This window comes from Corythoichthys intestinalis, chromosome 13, assembly GCF_030265065.1.
Source record: "Corythoichthys intestinalis isolate RoL2023-P3 chromosome 13, ASM3026506v1, whole genome shotgun sequence".
NCBI lineage: Eukaryota > Metazoa > Chordata > Actinopteri > Syngnathiformes > Syngnathidae > Corythoichthys > Corythoichthys intestinalis.
In genome coordinates, this window is record NC_080407.1 from 39,314,390 (window position 1) to 39,333,397 (window position 19,008).

A 19,008-nucleotide genomic window follows, 5' to 3' on the forward strand; every position below is an offset into this window, starting at 1 on the left:
TTGCAACGTTGCAAAAAAATTTAAATTTTAAAATTGGCCTATAACATTAGGGTCTGTCAGCGTAGAGCGATGAAATTTGGGGAGTCTAAACCTTGTCCAAAACCGCTCCAAAAAAGCATTTACACCCATATTCCAAACCCAACAGGAAATCGGTTATTTTGGATCGAATATGAAATTTTTATCGATTTACAGGGTGCACATTTGAGACCTTTTCGCCGAGGGAGTTAGTTGGATCATCTTCAAAATTGGTGAGACTGTTCAGGAGACATATGAGAGCTTAGGTTTTTAAAATGGTGCGTTTTCATTCACTGGTCTGACCTGGGCGTGGTGCCAAAGTCGGCCATTTTTTCGGCAAAATGACAAATTTAGTAAATGACTAATAGTTCCTTGACACAACGTTCAATCTTTTTCATATCTGGCATGTATGTGCGGTATCCCACCCTTAACACGAGTGCATTGAAATATTACCCATTAGGCCTAGCGCCCCCCTAGTGAGGACAGGAAATGCCTTTTTTTTTTACGAGACACGTTCCTCCTCCAAGGGAAAAAAATCTGTTGACCTCAAACCTGCATCAGGGGAGCCTTAAGCAGGCATGAAAATGGGTCAGGGGTTAAAAAGGTGAGAAGGGTGTGGAGGAAATATGTTCCAGTACACTGTATTGTACACCCCAACAAAATATTGAGCTCTGTCGACCCACACTGTGTTTCAGCAGGGCCATGCAGAGACCGGTGGAGGGGTGGGTGCTCGTAGATCAAAAGGGGCACATGAACAAGTATTTAATACACCTTAAAACAACATAACTTCAATTTTAACCAGCTTTAGATAATAATTGGCTGCGACTGTGACATACTTTAATTGGGAGGGGGCAACAGTGAATAGAAATCAAAACTGTCATCAACACTTTCTGGCTGTGACTCAGTCAGTCTGCCTCTTTTCTTCCTTCAACGTCTGCATCAAAACTTCCTTCCTCAACTTGTTCATCTGAGAACAAACCACATCAGATGGTCACTGAGCCACCAACAGCACAGTTTTCTTAAAACTATTATTTCATTATTATCCATACTTAACAACTCTAGCCCCTAATGATTAATAAAGCAATGACATAAAAATCTTATAGTAAAATAACATTGTAATTGTGTTTATAATTGGATTTAATACCCGACTATCCTTGCAAACTTGTTCTTACCAGGTCTGCTATTCACCCAGCTGATGAGGTATCCACTGCCTTTAGCAGCCTCATCTAACTCCTTTTTTATCCCTCAAACTCCCTTCCCTACGACGCATGTCTATGTAATGAAATATAAATATTTTAAAAAACAAACAGACTCCCCGGTGGCTTTTAGTTTTAAAGCTTTCTTAATTTCTTTCTCACTCAATAACGATGGAGTTAGATTTGGGGTTTTATTATTCAATAAAAAAACAAAGTTGCTTCAATCAAAATACAGTATATACTTTTAATCTCAAAAAGTAGCTTCAATAAAAAAAAATGTTTTTGATTGCAATAATAAATTTGAGACAAAAAAAGCATTTGAAAACTATTTTTCTTGATTGAAACAAATTTTTCCATTTAAGTAATGTTTTGCGTTTGGGCCACATTTTGGCTAGGACATTTGTGCCTTTATTATTCAATCAAATAAGTTGCTTCAAACAAAAAAATATATATAAAAAGAAAAACTTTGCACATGTGCCAATCACCGTTTACCAAAGCCTGAGAGGGTTTGAGTAGACTCACTATGAAGCTTTTAATAAAGGCCAGCATTTTCTAACTACTTTATTCTTGTTTAAAAATAATTCGGTGGGGCAGTAACATGTTTAAAACTTATCATAATTCTTACATTTTGAAGTGCTTGAAAATCATTTATAAATGATACTTTGGTGAAAAAAGTGAAAAAACATGTCTTATGTATGTATGTATGTATCTTTTTTCCAATGTAAAATCTAAATAAATGCATTGAACACGCACAAAAAAATGGGGGGGGGGGGGGGGGGGGGGGGGGGCTACTTCGCGGTTTTCACTTATTGCGGCGGGTTCTGGTCCCCATTAACCGCGAAAAACGAGGGATCCCTGTATTTCTGAAAAGCTTTAAGAAACAGGACTCATTCCCACCACTCGTCGGGCCGCTGTTGTGCCGACACCGGCCGTCAGCTCAAATCCAAGCCGAAAATAACGCGTCTCCGGCGGACGACGGGAGCGATGTGAGGCGCCCCCTCCATCCGAGAGAATGCCGCTTAATTTGACTCAACAGTGTGTTTCTTCGTTTATATTACCGCTAAATACACAAGCTTGACGCCAATTTAACGGGAGCCATTTTTTTTCATGGGAGATTTGGCTAGCTCTGGCAGTGTTCAACGCAAGCTGCAACGAATGGCAGTAATTTTTTTATATCGCAAAACGTGAAAATGATTGAAACCATTACTCACCAAATTCAATCTGCTGGCAAATACAGGCAAGTGTGTATGCTGCGCTCTGGTCTGCCCCGATGTGGATAAGGCCTGCTTTTTGATTTCGCTGCTTTGCAATGCAACCGAAGGCTCTCCGAGCACTCCATGTACAGTAAGGAGTGCGCGCGTTTGGAATAATGGAATGCAGCTTGGCCCGATGATTGGTTCTCGTCAGCGAAGCATCTAGAAGGATTTGCTGACTGTGTTCTTAAATGCTCAGTTTACGTACTAAGTTAATCACATGATGATAATAATAATAATTAAATAAAACCTTGCGACCCCCCCCCCCCTCCCAAAAAGAATTTCTCCTCGGATCTACGCAATTCACGTAGGTCGCCCTTTTTGACTTCAAAACGGCGAATTTCGCCGAAAGGTGAGAGATTTTCATGCCTGCTTAAGACATGTCTTCAGGCACCTGATGAAAAATATTGAGATTTCGTTGAAGCGGAGGGGTCCAAACAGGAAAGGGAAAATGACCGTCAACAATTTGTCTCGCAAAAAACTTTGAACAGTCATAACTCAGCAGATATTCAACATATCTGCGCCAAACTTCCCGTGCTTGTTGAGAGTCATACCCTGAAGGGTAGGGGTCATTTGCATCAACTCTACAGTGCCAACTAGTGGCGACAGAAAGGAGTTTTAAAAAAGGCCTTTCCTGTTGTTTTTTTTTCATCATAGAGCAATGAAATTTGGGAAGTCCATACCTTATGCAAAACTGCTCCAAAAAGTCTCTTACACCCATTTTTCAAATCCAACAGAAAATCGGGTATTTTGGATCAAATGTGAAATTTTTATCCATTTGTAGTACAGTTTACATTTGGAGGCCTGAACATGCACGAAAACTCACCAAATTTTGCACATACATGTGGCTTTGCGTGGATTTCGATAATCTTGCGACGTTACAAAAAAAATGTAACAAAAGGGCTCAGTGGCGCCCCCTTGAATTTTTCAAAAAGGCGTTTCCTATTAGGTTTTTTTAACGTAGAGCAATGAAATTTGGGGAGTCGATACCTTGTGCAAAACTGCTTAAAAAAGTCTCTTGAACCCATATTCCAAACCCAACAGGACATTGGGTATTTTGATCGAATGTGAAATTTTTATCAATTAACAGGGTGCACATTTGAGACCTTGTCACAGAGGGAGTTAGTTGGATCACCTTCAAAATTGGTGAGACTATTCAGGAGACATAGGAGATCGCAGATATGCAGATATGTCCCATCTGCTATAGACCCTACCCACCGACGTCACAAAATCACGTGATCGCTGTATTGTTCCGCCCCCTTGTCCATCATTTTGTGTCTGTATTATCAACGGTCTCAATTGATCGAGCAATTTATAATGCATTTCATGGAAGACCGGGTGCTTTCGGATGCCGTAAACTCACTTGATGCGTTGCATAAAAGGTGTTATGTGGAAAAGCTTCAGTTTATCCATTCGCCAGATCAATATTTGATGCCTAAATCGATGTTTTTCGACCCGCTGTCTTTGCCGTATTTGCCTGACATCTGCTAGCTACCCTGATATTTACAACTACAGTGGTACCTCTACATACGAAGTTAATCCGTTCCAGGACCTTGTTTGTAAGTCGAAATGGTCGTATGTCGAGCAGGATTTTCCAATAGGAATACATTATAATTCCATTAATTCGTTCCACAGCCCAAAAACCTTCACTAAATCCTTAAAAATTACTGCTGGTACTATTACAAATGGCAATTACACATAGCAAAACAAATAAATTATAAATCAAAATCGGAATAATAATAATAATAATAATAATAATAATAATTCCTGTATTAATGTAACGAATCGGGTTCTAATGTGGCGGACGTTTTTTGCTGACCCTGAACGCACCCCGGGGCTGACGTGCCAGAGACAGACCGGTGAGCTTGAGTTTCACTTTCACTTTGAATGTTTTCTTGAGAACACCGTCAATTGCGGCAGACAGAAGGTGTTTTTGTTTTGAATAAATTGTGAAATAAATGATAAAAACGTGGCGAAGTTGGCGATTTCTCTGGAGATGTTACCACAATGAGAATTGTCAGCTTAACTTATAAAGACTGGCGAACGATGGTCGGAGGAGGACCGTGGAGATGTATTGTTGAGCCATTTCACGGATGCCCACCCTACGCTCATATTTTTTTGTCATTTGCATCTTCATTTAGAAGGTAAGCGTCAACTTTTTCCTTGTTTCACCACCTGTACCAACCTTTTCTGAAACCAGTGTTGATTTGTCACACAAGAAAATCCGCCGTGCATTCGTCTGCGGTGCTGCCATTGTCGTATTTCGAGCATGTCGTCGGATGTAGAAACAAATAGCGAGTCAAATTTTACGTCGGATGTCGAAAAGTTCGTGTGTCGAAGCGATCGTATGTAGAGGTACCACTGTATCTTGTCCACACAAAATCAGCATATTCTCACGAAAGTTTGAAAAACTTTAAGAGCTTGGAGGCTTATAAATACTTCGTTGCTGGTTGGGTGAAACAGGTCCTCGTCCACGAAAATTCGGCAGGAATCTTTCTTGTGCTTGGAAAGGTGGAAAGGTTACGAAATTTTCAATTCAAAATCTTTTGTTCTTGCTAACATCCATTGTCAAGTCTAATGTATTTCATGTCATTTGTCAATGGAGCTAGGGCTTTTAATGTTTATATGGTTTAGCGATAGCACTCTCACTACATACATACGTGTATGTTGTCGGTGATTAGCCTAGCAATGATCTTAATTGTGGTTGTCAGCCCAAAACCCTCTAAATATATATTAAATGCATCTTACCAGATATAAAATGACTACTACATAATCTGTGGTAATCGTTTGGAGCCCAGTTTTCTCGTCGAATTGCAGCAGCCCATCTCGCTCTCTCCTCTCCGGGTCTCTCGGAATCCGGTAGAACTTCAAGTCTCTCCGTCTATCTTCTCTGTTATTGCAACCGACTGCCACACATGCCTTCACCATTTTGATTATTAATGTTAACGAGCAGAAAAACACGCCGTAAATAGGAGGAATGTACATAGCCGTAACAGGTAAACACGATGTGTTGACGGACAATTGGGCGGCACCAGTCAGGAGGGCGGAGTTGTGACGTCACGTGGGTAGGGTCTATTGGATGCATTGTTGACGTTAGCGCAGCGGCGCTTTGAAAATAGAGCAAGGCTCTATTTTGGGCCCCGCCTCTCGGCGCCAATTAATTAAAACTTGCTGTTCCGTCCAAGACGGCTGTCCACCGCTCACTCTCGCTGAGGGAAAGAGATGAGTAGGTATTGGCTTACCCACTTAATGGTGGCAACAATAATAAAGAAAAACAATAACAAAATAACAGCAAGCTGCCACGAAATGCAACTGCTATCTCCTGCTATCTCGCCCATTCTCCCAACTCGCTTGCCCCTACGTCACAGCTCCCCAGTCTTAAGGGGGGCGCGGATTGTTATGGACTAGGCATGTGCCGGTTACCGATTTCACGTGGTGTGAAAACGTCGCGGTTTAAAATATTTCTCCTAAAATTTTCTGTCATACTGTAGTACGGTATTCGCTATTTTTCATGAGCCAAAAATGCAGCCGAAGTGGCTTGGCGCGGCAGCGCTCACTCCTTCCCCTGTTGCTGTGTGCGAAGGTGACGCTATTCTGCTGAACAGCCAGCGAACCCAAAAACACACACTCCAAACACAAGGCGTACTTTTCTTTAATTTATTGAGCTCTCAAATCGTGGTAAGTGAAATATACAAAATTAATACATTTAAAATGTTGTACAATTGTAATCTTCCACATGTGAGTAGGTTCAAAAGGTTAGCACATTCCCTAAAAACAAAACACATTTTCCTTTCAAATTCAATATACAAACTAACAAACTGTACAAAGACGAATGTCAGCCTAGGCTTAGCTAGGAGAGCAACTACGTCGAGGTTTCAGGTCTCACAGCTGCCGAGTGTGAAAAAAGCTTGAATGAAAGGGAATCAAGGATAGCGTCAAACATAGCTAATTGGAAAAGATGATCTTGCCTTAAGCACAAATCCACGTTCGCTGGACGAGGAGAGGTCTCACTCCCAATGTTTTTTTTTAGATGTAACCTTTCCACAACAATATATACATTTTAACTAACTAATACGTTTTTAACTAACTTATTAACTTATGAATTCTTTATGTTCTTTTTAACACAAAGAAATGACATCATGTAGACTTGAGTTGACACATTGGCTGAAAATGGCAAAATTTCACAAATGGCTAGTGACCCAATTATGCCATTATATTTTGAGAAAGGCATATATATTTAAAAAAATTCAAAAAAGCTTAACTGGTAACCATTCTTTTCGGGAGTGTATGTATTAAAGTATTTGGAAGTCCTTTTTCAAAGTTATCTTTCTGTGCATATGCTTTACAGTTTGTGAACAATATGGAGAAGAGGTTCCAGGAGATTTTCAATGTCATGTCTCGGGGTGAATTCCCTAATGTTTCTACTAAATCTCAGAAATTTGATTTAATTTGGTATATGTGCAGAAGTTCAAACTGAAGGGTGAGTAGGCAAAGTATTTGTGGTGTTGTTATTTATTATATATTTATATATATATAGTTATATATTTGTTATTTATGTTTATATGTGATCAATCAATGCTCATTGTAGAAGGACGGTTCTTCTTTGGGAGAAGAACGGTGATCCAGTCCCAAACAGAAGCACAGTCACTGTTCAATGAAGTACACTCTGCTTCAATTGGTGCACACACAGGCACTGTTAAAACCAGAGCTTCAATGTGCTTGAGATATTATTGGCATGACATGACAGTGGACATTGACAGATGGGTATGTGATGATTTATTACTGCATTTTGTCACAAAGTAATTTTGGTCAGCTATTTCAGATCGCATTAACCTGACCTGTTTCTCATGACGATTTGTTTTAAGGTCTCTGAATGTGACCGATGCCAGAGGACTGGTAAATCTTTGGCTGTGACACAGCCATTACAAAGCATTGAGGTATATTTTTAAAGTGACATTGTTGTGTAACCAAATAAAGAAATATATTTCTGGTTTTTATTACATGGGTGAAAAATTAGATGTAGCTTTGTTTAACTTCATGCATGTATTTAATATTTGGACATGTGTGAAAATTAGGTTTTCATGTGTTCTCTTCATATCAAGGTGGGAGCCATCTACCCTGATTAAGTTAAAAACTTCAAAGATGAAACATGGTGCTCCTCAGATTGTGTAGGAATAGCTGTAAGAGACAAGTTAAATACTGGATTTGCCTTTCACATGGGCCTGCTGTTTGGGAGTTGGTTGGGAAAGACTTGACGGGCCTCTCCCAAAAATCAAGGATGGCTTTCAGTACATTCTGACTGCCACCGATTATTTGTCTAAGTGGGTTGAAGCCTTTCCTTTAAAAACCAAAACAGCATCAGAAGTGGCACAACAGATCTGCTCAATTGTTTATAGACACGGCTGCCCCCAAAGAACCCTGTCTGACCAAGGAAGAGAATTTGTCAGTGAGGTATCTGAATGCATTAAAGGGATCCTCTATTTTTAAGACAATTCTTAAAAGATAAATGTTAGTATGAGTTATAATAAGTTGATATTAAAACCCCTCTTAATGCTTTTGTTTTAATAATGTTTGTAAAATTATTTTAAGTGACAGGTAGCCATTCTTGTTACGTCGCAGTGCGTGACGTCACTGGTCCCGTGGCCGAAATTCCAGCGTGTCACTCGTTAGCTTTCCCATCATGTCATCAGTCCTACCCTTCCTATTTGAACCAGATCTGAAAAGTGAAGAGCAGGACAGCACTGTCGGTTGTTCACAAGACGAGCTTCAGGGAAAAATGCGTGCAGCAAATACCTGATAAGACAAAAGTTGGGCAAAACTGGTGATGCGAGAGAGTCCTGTTGGGAACTCCGGTTGAGAGCGAGAGTGTATGCTGTCCGGTTTTATTAGCAGATATTCAAGGTAAGCATATTGTGTTTTCAAACTTATCCCAGTTATGTAGATTGTTAGCATCCAGAGCTGTCGTATGCTTTACATACAGTACAGCCCAAAGAGCACACCTTGTGTAGTCCATGTCTTGTACATTGTAACGCGTGGTAGCTAGGATACGTGTATAGAAGTACCAAAAAGGGGAGAAGCTTCGACTATGCACATTTATTCCCAAAAAATAATATTTCCACCTTGACCACTCTTCACTCGGGAGCTCAGCAGTAAGCAAACAAGCGTTCCCTGACGAACTCCCAACATTGTTGTGAGGTCCACGTCAGAGTCACTGTCGTCACTGTAGCGTGCCATAGTGCTTTAATTATTTAGTATGATTTGGGGAAAACTCCCACGAAGAATAGTCAACATAAAAGATAACAATAGTAATCCAAATCCGCATTTTTTTACTCAATTAATTTACTCAATTAGGAATTAGACCGATCCCATGGCAATGTCGCAGCCACCGATTCCACAAAACAGACTGATCCGAAAAGCCGTTGTGGGACTGACGAATCAAAAAATGGACAGATCCGAAACCAATATTGCAGACATGGCGGGACCGTCGAATTCAGAAAATAGACGGATCCCTTACTTGACTAAGGATCCAGGAAACATGTTCGGGCAGCAGTTGTAACGCGTGGTGGGTAGGGTACGTGCATAGAGGAACCAAAAAGGGGGAGAAGCTTCGACTTATGCACATTTATTCACTAAAAATAATTCCACCTTGACCACTCACTTCACTCCACTTGTTTCCATTTGACTTGAAATTGCATCCAAAAGCAGCACATCGTGGCATTTTACTTCGCGAGTTTAGGCAGCAATAAGCAATTGTTTAACACGCTACAAATTTGGAAAGATACCAATTACGTCATCACTGCGAGCCCGCAAACCATGGCGCCAACTAACGGTCAAAATATGGATTAAATATTATAAAATATTGCCATTGATTTAACATTTTATGTGTTTCTAACAACATATTTTAGTTCAAGAAAACAATTGTGGTTTATTAGAGTCTACATGTATTTAAGTCAGAAGATCACTTTAAATATTTTCACAGTGGGATTTTGGCGTTGTTGTTTTCCTTTTTTTTTAAAAATTGGATTTATTTACAGTTTTATCAATTTTTCAGCTCAACGATAACCTTTGTGCCCTCCTGGGCATTGAAAGGAGTGCTACAGCTGCATATCATCCTCAGACGAATGGGCTGGATAAGAGGACAAAAAGCAACAGCAAATTTTTTTTTTGTGAGTGTTCTAAAATGTCTATCTAATTGTACTCTTCTACTTCGTGGAGCTCTTCCAAAATTAGTGAACGACCATCAGGACAACTGGGATGTGCTCTTGGATCCAGTATTATTTGCCTTAAAGGGTATTATAATACTAAGGGGCTGTGAGATATCAATAGAACCGTTATGTGGCAAGTAGGCATGTGCCGGTATGATATTTTGACGGTACGATAACCGTGAGCAAAAATACCGCGGTTTCGAGGTATTGCAATTATAGCTCAAAAAAGTTTTGAGATGTATGGGTTAAAAAAAACAAACTTTTTTCCATTGAACAGGATTTTTTTTTCAGACCATAGTTGCAAATTGGAACATCAATATATTGTTAAAATAAATAATCAATAAAAAATATATATTTTAAATAAAATTAAACTAAATATAACTTATAGACTATACTCACAGCCACAGCTCAAGTTGCTCAAGATTAGAGCAAGAACAAAATAATTTCTATTAAAAAAAAAAAAAAAAAAAACACTTCTGAATAAATTTTTTTTAAATTTATGCTGCATGACTTTTTTGGGAGGGTGGAAAAGCTTAAGTGAAGTTTCGCCATTTTCAGTCACTGTGTCAACTCTAGTCTACATGATGTCATGCCTTTGTGTTAAAAAGAACATAAAGAATTCAGTTAGTTACAGTAATTTTCGGACTATAAGCCGCTACTTTTTTCCTTCATTTTGAATTCTGTGGCTTATAGTCCAGTGCGGCTTATTTGTTGATGTATTTGTGTTAATAGGTAACACTTTATTTGACAGCGGCGTCATAACAATGTCATAATTACGACATGACACTATCATGGGCACTACTGAATGCTTATGACAGATGTCATTAAGTGTCATCCTGCAAATTATGTCACTTATTCAATTTATGTCCAGCTTGGCTCTTTTACATCTATTCCAAAGTGTTATAATTTGCCAGATAACACTAAATGACATCTGTTATAAGCATTCATAAACGCTCATGACAGTGTCATATCCTAATTATGATTGTCTAAGTACAGTCATGTTGCGCCACTATCAAATGAAGTGTTACCAAATACCATAACTTGCAATTAATAAAACAACTGGAAGAGTAACTGAAGAAATAATTAGCACAGAACATGAATTTTGATTGCTATTTATATCTGTAGTGCTGCACTGCATGCTAGGAAGCATGTTGGACAACAGTGTTGACAGGAGGTGGCAGCAGAGGTTGACTGTCTCCCCTAAGGGAGCAGTGATGCCCTAATGAAGCTTCTTGAAGCAATGAGGCATTGCGGCAAATTGGTTCAAAAATTTGGTCTTATACAGTCATATAGTGTCGCTGTCAAATAAAGTGTTACCACTTAATATCTTTTGGTGTAAATATCTCATAATACATTGAGAACAGCTGCGGCTTATAGTCCCGTGCGGCTTATCTATGAACAAATGCCGTTTTCGTGCCAAATTTGGTGGGTAGCGGCTTATAGTCAGGTGCGCCTTATAGTGCGAAAATTACGGGTAGTTAAAAATGTATAAGTTAGTTAAAATGTCAATATTGTTGTGGAAAGGTTTCATCAAAAATAAAAAAAAACACTGGGAGTGAGACCTCTCCTTGATCCAGCGAACGTGGATTTGTGCTTAGGGCAAGATCATCTTTCGCAATTAGCGATCTTTTACGCTATTACATTTTTCCCCTTCATTCAAGTGAATCAAAATTGTTTTCTCACTCTGCGACTGTCACACTCAACGAAGTTGCCCTCCCAGCTAAGCCTAGGCTAACATTCATCTTTGTAACCTTTTAGTTAGTTTGTATATTGAATTTGAAAGGAAAATGTGTGTTTTGTTTTTGGCGAACTTTTTACATGGTGCTAATCTGTTGAAGCTACTCACGTGGAAAAATCTAATTGTGTTAAATGTATTCATTTTGTATATTACACTTACCACGATTTGAGAGCTCAATAAATTGAAGAACAGTACGCCTTATGTTTGGAGTATTTGTTTTTGGGTTAGCTGGCTGGCTACCCGATAGCGTCACTTTCACACACAGCAACAAACAGGAGGGGGTGAGCGCTGCTGCGCCAAGCTGCTTCTGGCTGCATTTTTGACACAAGAAAAATAGCGAATACCGTACTACGGTCTGACGGAAAATTGTAGTGGTTTTGAAACCGCGACGTTTTCACACCACGGTAAACCGTGAAACCGATAACCAGCACATGTCTAGTGGCAAGATAACAAATATTAATAAACTTAACAAAAAAAATAAATCACATTCATGAGTAACTATCAAAAATAGATCGAAAATTACGAACATTACCGAAGGTATTCCGGAAACAGCCGAATGGGGCGGAGACGTCACAACAAGGAAACAAAAGGTCGAGGCAGGTGCCATCGTTGTTTATCGAAGAGAGAGTTGCGTTCGTGTTCTATAAAAAAATCGCTAGAATGGTTCGAACCTGTCGTGCTATGTGGTGTACAAATAGCCATTTGTCGCAATGTAGTACCCATGAGTTCCGAACACGAGAAAAAGAGCTGGACTACGCAGACAATGAGTAACGTTTGTCCATGCTAAGAGGGCTAATTTTGCAGACCCAGCCTCTGGCACGGTTTTGTGTGGTGCGCATTTTACACCTGAAAGCTATTTGAACTATGGACAAATGAAATCAGGTTTTGCTAAGAAATTGCTGGTGAAAGCAGATGTGGTGCCCACCAAGAAAGCAGATGCGGTGCCCACCATACACGCACAGCCACGTAAATGTCTTGAGATATCAAGAAAGAGGACGGAGACTGGCTCTGAAGAGACCACCCCAGGCTAACCAAAGGAGCGGAGGAGCCAAGCTCGAAATGGCCAGAGTGAGTACTCTTTTATAATAAAAAACATCACGCATTGGATATAGGACTGGACACATGTATAAATTATCGCTCGTAAAATATATAGAACAAATCCTTTATCGCTTCTATCGTCATTTGTCTGGCCAACCACAGTTTATCAGCATGATGGTGGTTTGGCCTATTCAGTAGATAATTCTGACCTGATGGTCATCTGGTCAAGTGGCGTAAATAATTACTTTTTTTTTTTAATTTAACAATGTTCTGTTTACTTTTCCATTAAATTACTGTGGGCTGCAGAGGACCAAGGCAACGTGGAGGCTGTCGTTGGACCGTATAAATTATATGACACGTCTTTCCATACACTGAAAGGCAACGGCTGGCTGTCGGATGAAGTCAGTGGGAACAATAAGTATTTATCAAATAGCAAAGATTCAAAGAAAATTGGAGGTAACAGCTTCAGAAAGTTTTTAATTCTTGGTATTATGTTAATATGGAAGTTAAAAGTTCAATGTTCATTGTTATGGCTGTAAAACAATAATTAGGAACTTCTTGAGGTTGGCGGGCCGTGAGTTCCAAATAGAAACTTGGACTACCAAAACTGTTCCCCATAACAAGCAAAAGGACAACAGTAGCTGTGGGGTTTTGGTATTAAAGGTAATGATTTTAAGATTTCAGTCTCTCTCTAAACTTTGCTGCTGTTGTTGTTTAGCACTGATATGTAACAGAATGCCTAAAATGCCATTTCACAGTTTGCAGAAGAGTGCATGTCCAATGGAGATCTCAGGCACGCCCAGACCAACCTTCCCGAAGTTTGAAGGCTTGAGAAGATGTATAGACTGTGCCCTCCTACAGGCATGGAGTCTAAAATGTCTTTAAAAAAAAAAAAAAAAAAAAAAAATTAACTTCATCGGTCTCCTCACATAATTGAACTCTTGATTGCTCTCAATGTCACTATTTACTTTCAAAGACATCCAAAGAACAGATCAGAGGATTTGTTGCTGTGCTTTATCCTCTCCTGCCATCATTGATCCCTTATCCGTATAGTTTGTCACAATTTAAAAAAAAAAAAAAAAGTATTTTAAAAGGTAATAAAATTCATGTGGCAGGTCTTAAGCTCTGTTTCTCCAAGTCAGTCAAAAATATATTGTTTATATCCGTAATAGACTACCATCCTTTAAATCAGGGGTCCCCAAACTTTTTCCTGTGAGGGCCATATAACTTTTCCCTTCTCTGATGAGAGGCCAGGGTCAGTTTGTAACAGAAAAGGTGTGACGATTGCAGGAGTGCCTAAATGTAAAAATTAGGGCTGTCAAACGATTAAAATTTTTAATCGAATTACAGCTTAAAAATTAATTAATCGTAATTAATCGCAATTCAAACCATCTATATAATATGCCATATTTTTCTCTAAATTATTGTTGGAATGGAAAGATAAGACGCAAGATGGATATATATTTTCAACATGCGGTACATAAGGACTGTATTTGTTTATTAGACCAATAAATCAGTTCTAAATCAGTTATAGAAATTTTATATTAAAACCCCTCTTAATGTTTTCGTTTTAATAAAATTTGTTAAATTTTCAATCAAAAAATAAACTAGTAGCCCGCCCTTGTTGATGGCAATAATTACTTACACTATAAAATCAGTCGCACCCAAACGCCAGCAGAGGGCAGCAAAACTCCGCAAAACACAATTAACAGGTGGGCCTTTCACTCTAGTGACATTTAAATATGTCTGAGCTGGGCAAGTGCGTTAATTGCGTCAAATATTTTAACGTGATTAATTTAAAAAATTAATTAACGCCAGTTAACGCGATAATTTTGACAGCCCTAGTAAAAATGTATTTTTTTTTTCAGAAAGCCACAATCAAATAACCCTTTCTGGATTCTTCATGGAACAAAAGTAAACAAAATAAAAATAATAATATAATATAATACAATATAATAATAAGTAATAATGACACTATTAATTAAATAGATAATAACCAAATAACCCTCCCTGGGTTCTTCACAGAAATAAGCCAGGAAATAAATAACACCATTGAAAAATTTTTTTTTTGTTCAGGGGGCCGGACCAAATGTGGCCGCGGGCCGTATCCGTAGTTTGGGGACCCCTGCTTTAAATAGTACTGTTACTAGAGGTAGCATCTTTAACAGGCTTATAACGTCCTTAAATTTTTTCTTTTAAAATGGTCTTTAGTAAGTTTTCGCATCGGCATCATAATCATATATTATGAAGTCTGGTTTAAGTCTTTTCCCCAGTATGACTTTCAAATAGGCATGAAATGGAGTAAGTAGTCTTAAAACGACTTTTTAGCAGACAAAAAGTCTGTTAACCCCTTAATTCCTGCAATATGAGGCAATTGTCAGAGAATCACAAAATTTGAAAAGGTCTTAAACCTTTTTTCAAATATGTAAAAAAAATGGTGTAATAAGCGCTCTAATATCCTTAACCCTTGCTAAATCTTTTTCTCATGGAACCTGCAGATGCATGAGTTGACTTGCATCAATGATCTCTCTCTCTCTCTCTCTCTCTCTCTCTCTCTCTCTCTCTCTCTCTCTCTCTATATATATATATATATATATATATATATATATATTTTTTTTTTTTTTTAAAGGAAAGATTAAATCCTTAATTACACTTAATTTCATGATTTTGAGAGTATCAAATGTGATGCATTTGGCAAGAAGGGGTTAAACTGCCACCTATAGTACAATATTAAACTCTCAATTCTACTGATAGTAAAAGACGTCTAATCATCTTGCTCTCTTCATCCCTCTGCTGAGCGGTTCAATGAGTTTTTCACCAGTTGGCATCCGATCCATTTGAAGTGCATGGGAGGTCTTCCCACTCAAAATGGATGGGACGTCTTCAGCTGTCAATGGCAGAGAAAGGAAAAACCGTTAAAGGACGTAACAAGCCTATTAAAAATGAGTAGAATATCATTACGAGTGACTTTATAAGCCTGCTAAAATATGCTAATTATAGGGACAAGTCTTATTTAAAGGATGTTATAAACCTGTGGAAATACAGTACCTATGCTACTGTAACATTATTTACGGGACATTATAAGCCTGATAAACTGTCCCAACCCTTCCCATAATCTTTAATATTAGAGCTTCGACAGTCTGTGGCAGTACCTAACTAAACGTGTCAAACGTATGCTACATGTAGAGATGTCCCGATCTGATATTTGGATCAGATCGGACGCCGATATGGGCAAAAAAATGTGCATCGGTATCGGATCGGCCAACACAGAAAAATTCCGATCCAGACTTCCGATCCAGTTTTTTTTTTTTTTTTTTTTTTAAAGTCCGGTCCGTGTTTTCCAGCGCACCGATTTACATAATCCATTCCAGTTTTTGCTTCGGTTTCCCTAAAATCCGGTCCACATTTTACGGCACACCTTCAACACACTACATTACCGTCTCCCAATTTACAGAGAGACTTTATCGGTAAAAATGTCAGCTGTGTGGGATCATTTCACCTTAAAGGACGACAAAGACGAAGAGGCAGAGTGCAACATATGCCACAATAAAGTCAAGCGTGGGGGTAAAGCTGTAAGAAGTTTTAATACAACCTACCTAATCAAGCATTTAGTGAAATACCACCAAAAACAACATAAGAAGTATGTTAAGAAAACCGAAGACAAAAAGAAAGGTCCTACGCAACTAATACTGGCAGAAACTTTTGCTATGCATGACGAATGCACTCGACAGTCCCAAAGCCCAGGGAATAACAAGAGTCATTGCCGAAGAATTCATTCTGGATGACAAGCCATTATCTCTCGTGAGTAAAGACGCACCATCCAACACTTAAAACTAAGAGTGTGACAATATCTCGATAAAGCGATATATCGCGATATTTTGCAACCCGATCGGTTATCGATATGCTCCCGCCAAGTATCGATACTTTTATTTAACATTGGCCATACAATGGAGTACGGATGCTGTAAACTGCTCAATGTTTGTTGAGCAATTCCTTGGCGGTCCACTAGGGGGCGCTCGGGAGTGGCGGTGAGGGTAAAGTGCGCACAAGTCGTCTAGAGAAGAAGAGAGGAAGCTCCAAGTGGGTTGAAAAAATAAAAAAGCTCCGTGAGAACGGTGGAGGAAAAAATGAGAAAAATATTGCTACAAATCACACATGGGAAAACACTTTAGATTTTACACCAACAAGAAAGGAAGTAAGGTGAACAAGGACTTTGCTGTATGCAAGAATTGTCTAAGAAAAATAAGTTTCACTGGCAGCTGGTGACATAGTGGTCACCGGAGTTTGTGAGCTTCGCTTTCATCACTTGAGGTAAGAAAGTTTTGCAATGTAATTGACTTTTTAATTTACATGTATTATTTTGATGACATTTGCTGTTGAATGATATAAAATAAACCAGGACCCTAAACTGGATGAAAATGAATATATAACAAGCCCACATGAATTTACCAATTTATTTGATATTATTTGAGAACCACTTTCCATCTAGTTTACTACACAAACTGTTATTACTGTCATTTTGATACAATAAGCTATATAAATGGTTTGAATAGGTTCCAAGATATATAAAGTGATGTGCATGATAATTAATGTAGCCTACATATTAAAAATAGGTAATTATTGCATTTGTAATTTCTATACATTCAATTCATATTTTTTTAGTTCAATAATTCCAACACAAAAAGAAATCAGGATTTCAACTCAAAAGCTATGAAGTAGCTAATATTTTTTGTTTTATTTTGTTGTTTTTAAGGTGAGGAAGACTGTGACTGAGCAAGTCTGACATCTTAAATGCTGAAGCAGATAGTGGAAGTGCTCAAACCAAGCAACAAAAGCAAAGAAGCAAAAAAGCAAGAAATGATGCTAAACCGGCGATCATAATCCGCTTTGTCAACAGGAAGTCCAAAAATGCTTTGCTCAAACAAGGCAAAATGCTCAAAGGAACAAATGTCTATGTGAACGAGCACCTCACAAAGAAAAACGCGGACATTGCCAGAAGAGCACGAATCTTAAGAAGACAAAGAAAAATTCAATCAACTTGGACTGCAAACTGCAAAGTCTTTATTAAGCTGAATGGAGCTCAGGAAGATGCCAAGGTGCTCATCATCAAAAACATTGAGGAGTTGGATAAGTATTAACAGCACAGCGCCACCCTCAGGTAACCACAGGTCATAATCCACTGAACACGCATTAAAATGAACATACATGAAGATATTGATCCTGATTTGAATTTTTTGGACCAGCTATGCAACAAATGTTGCTACTACACAGTCAGTCAGTTTAAAAGATCATTTGCTCAAGAGGATGGACTGTCAATACTCCATTTTAATGCAAGAAGTTTGTACGCTAATTACCAACACATTAAAACTTATTTAAATAAATTAAAAAGACACTTTGGTGTCATAGCAGTTTCAGAAACCTGGATCACCGCAGAAAAAGGAACAGATTTTCCTCTTGATGGATATGAGCCACTTTTTCTAAACAGGACAAATAAAAAAGGAGGAGGTGTTGCATTGTACATAGATAAACATCTTAAATATAAGATACGAGAAGATATGACAATAACTATTCCTGATGTTATGGAATGTTTGACTGTGGAATTGTATTTAGAAAAACAGAAAAATGTGATTATAAGTTGTGTGTACCGTGCGCCTAATTCAAATATGGACATTTTCAGGAACAGTTTAGAGAATTTGTTTTCTACAACAAGCCAGTTCATGTTTGTGTGTGGTGACTTCAATGCTGACTTGTCCAAAGAAGGAAAAGATAAAACAACTGACGAATTTATAGAGACCGTTTTTAGTATGGGGTTATATCCACTGATAATCAAGCCTACCAGAATAACTGCTCATAGTGCGACAATGATTGACAACATCTTCACTAACCACATGGGAAGCAGTCTTAACTGTGGATTACTGATCAATGATATTTCAGATCACTTGCCGATCTTCGTTATATATGACTGTGCTGTACTAAAACAAAAAGCAAAACAAACAATTAAATATTCAAGGTGTAGAACAGAAGAGACAATAAATTCTCTCAAAAATGAGATGCAAGAGTTTAACTGGGAATTTTTGTATGGCAAGAAAAATGTTGATGATGCTTACGAATACTTTTTACAGGTATTTATATCTTTATACAACAAAAACTGTCCAATAAGAAGAAGTAAGTTTAATTTGAAAAATGATGATAAACCATGGATCACAAAGGGTCTAAAAAATGCTTGTAAGAAAAAGAATTTGCTATATAAACAATTTATAAAACAACAAACAAAAGAGTCAGAACTCAAATATAAAAAATATAAAAATAAATTAAATACCATATTGCAATTATTTAAAAAAGACTATTATACTAAAGAGTTAGAAAAACAAAAAGATAACATAAAGGGTATGTGGAAATTAATTAATAATTTAATCAGGAACACTACAACTAATCAAGACTATCCAAACATTTTCCTTAGGGAGGACCAGTGACGTGCGGTGAGGTTCATGGTTGGTGAGACACTGACTCCTTTAGTGTCAGATTTCCAAATATAGAAACCAAAAAGGGTAGCTTATTCAATT

At 38.1% G+C, this 19,008-nt stretch overlaps 2 protein-coding genes across 4 annotated transcripts in view; both read right to left on the minus strand.

Annotated features, from left to right (window-relative positions):
• The window catches only part of LOC130927694 (E3 SUMO-protein ligase ZBED1-like), a 287,791-nt gene that overhangs the window by 128,893 nt on the left and 139,890 nt on the right, over nt 1–19,008 (minus strand). The gene's annotated exons all lie outside the window — the stretch shown is intronic.
• The window catches only part of LOC130927668 (oocyte zinc finger protein XlCOF6-like), a 59,803-nt gene that overhangs the window by 13,472 nt on the left and 27,323 nt on the right, over nt 1–19,008 (minus strand). For 2 of the 3 annotated variants that reach the window (XM_057853614.1, XM_057853612.1), the window contains exon 2: nt 15,264–15,332. The exons of the other annotated variant lie outside the window; for it this stretch is intronic. In XM_057853614.1, coding sequence (XP_057709597.1) covers nt 15,264–15,332 — 69 coding nt within the window. The remainder of the gene's footprint in view (nt 1–15,263; nt 15,333–19,008) is intronic. 3 annotated transcript variants of the gene reach the window in all.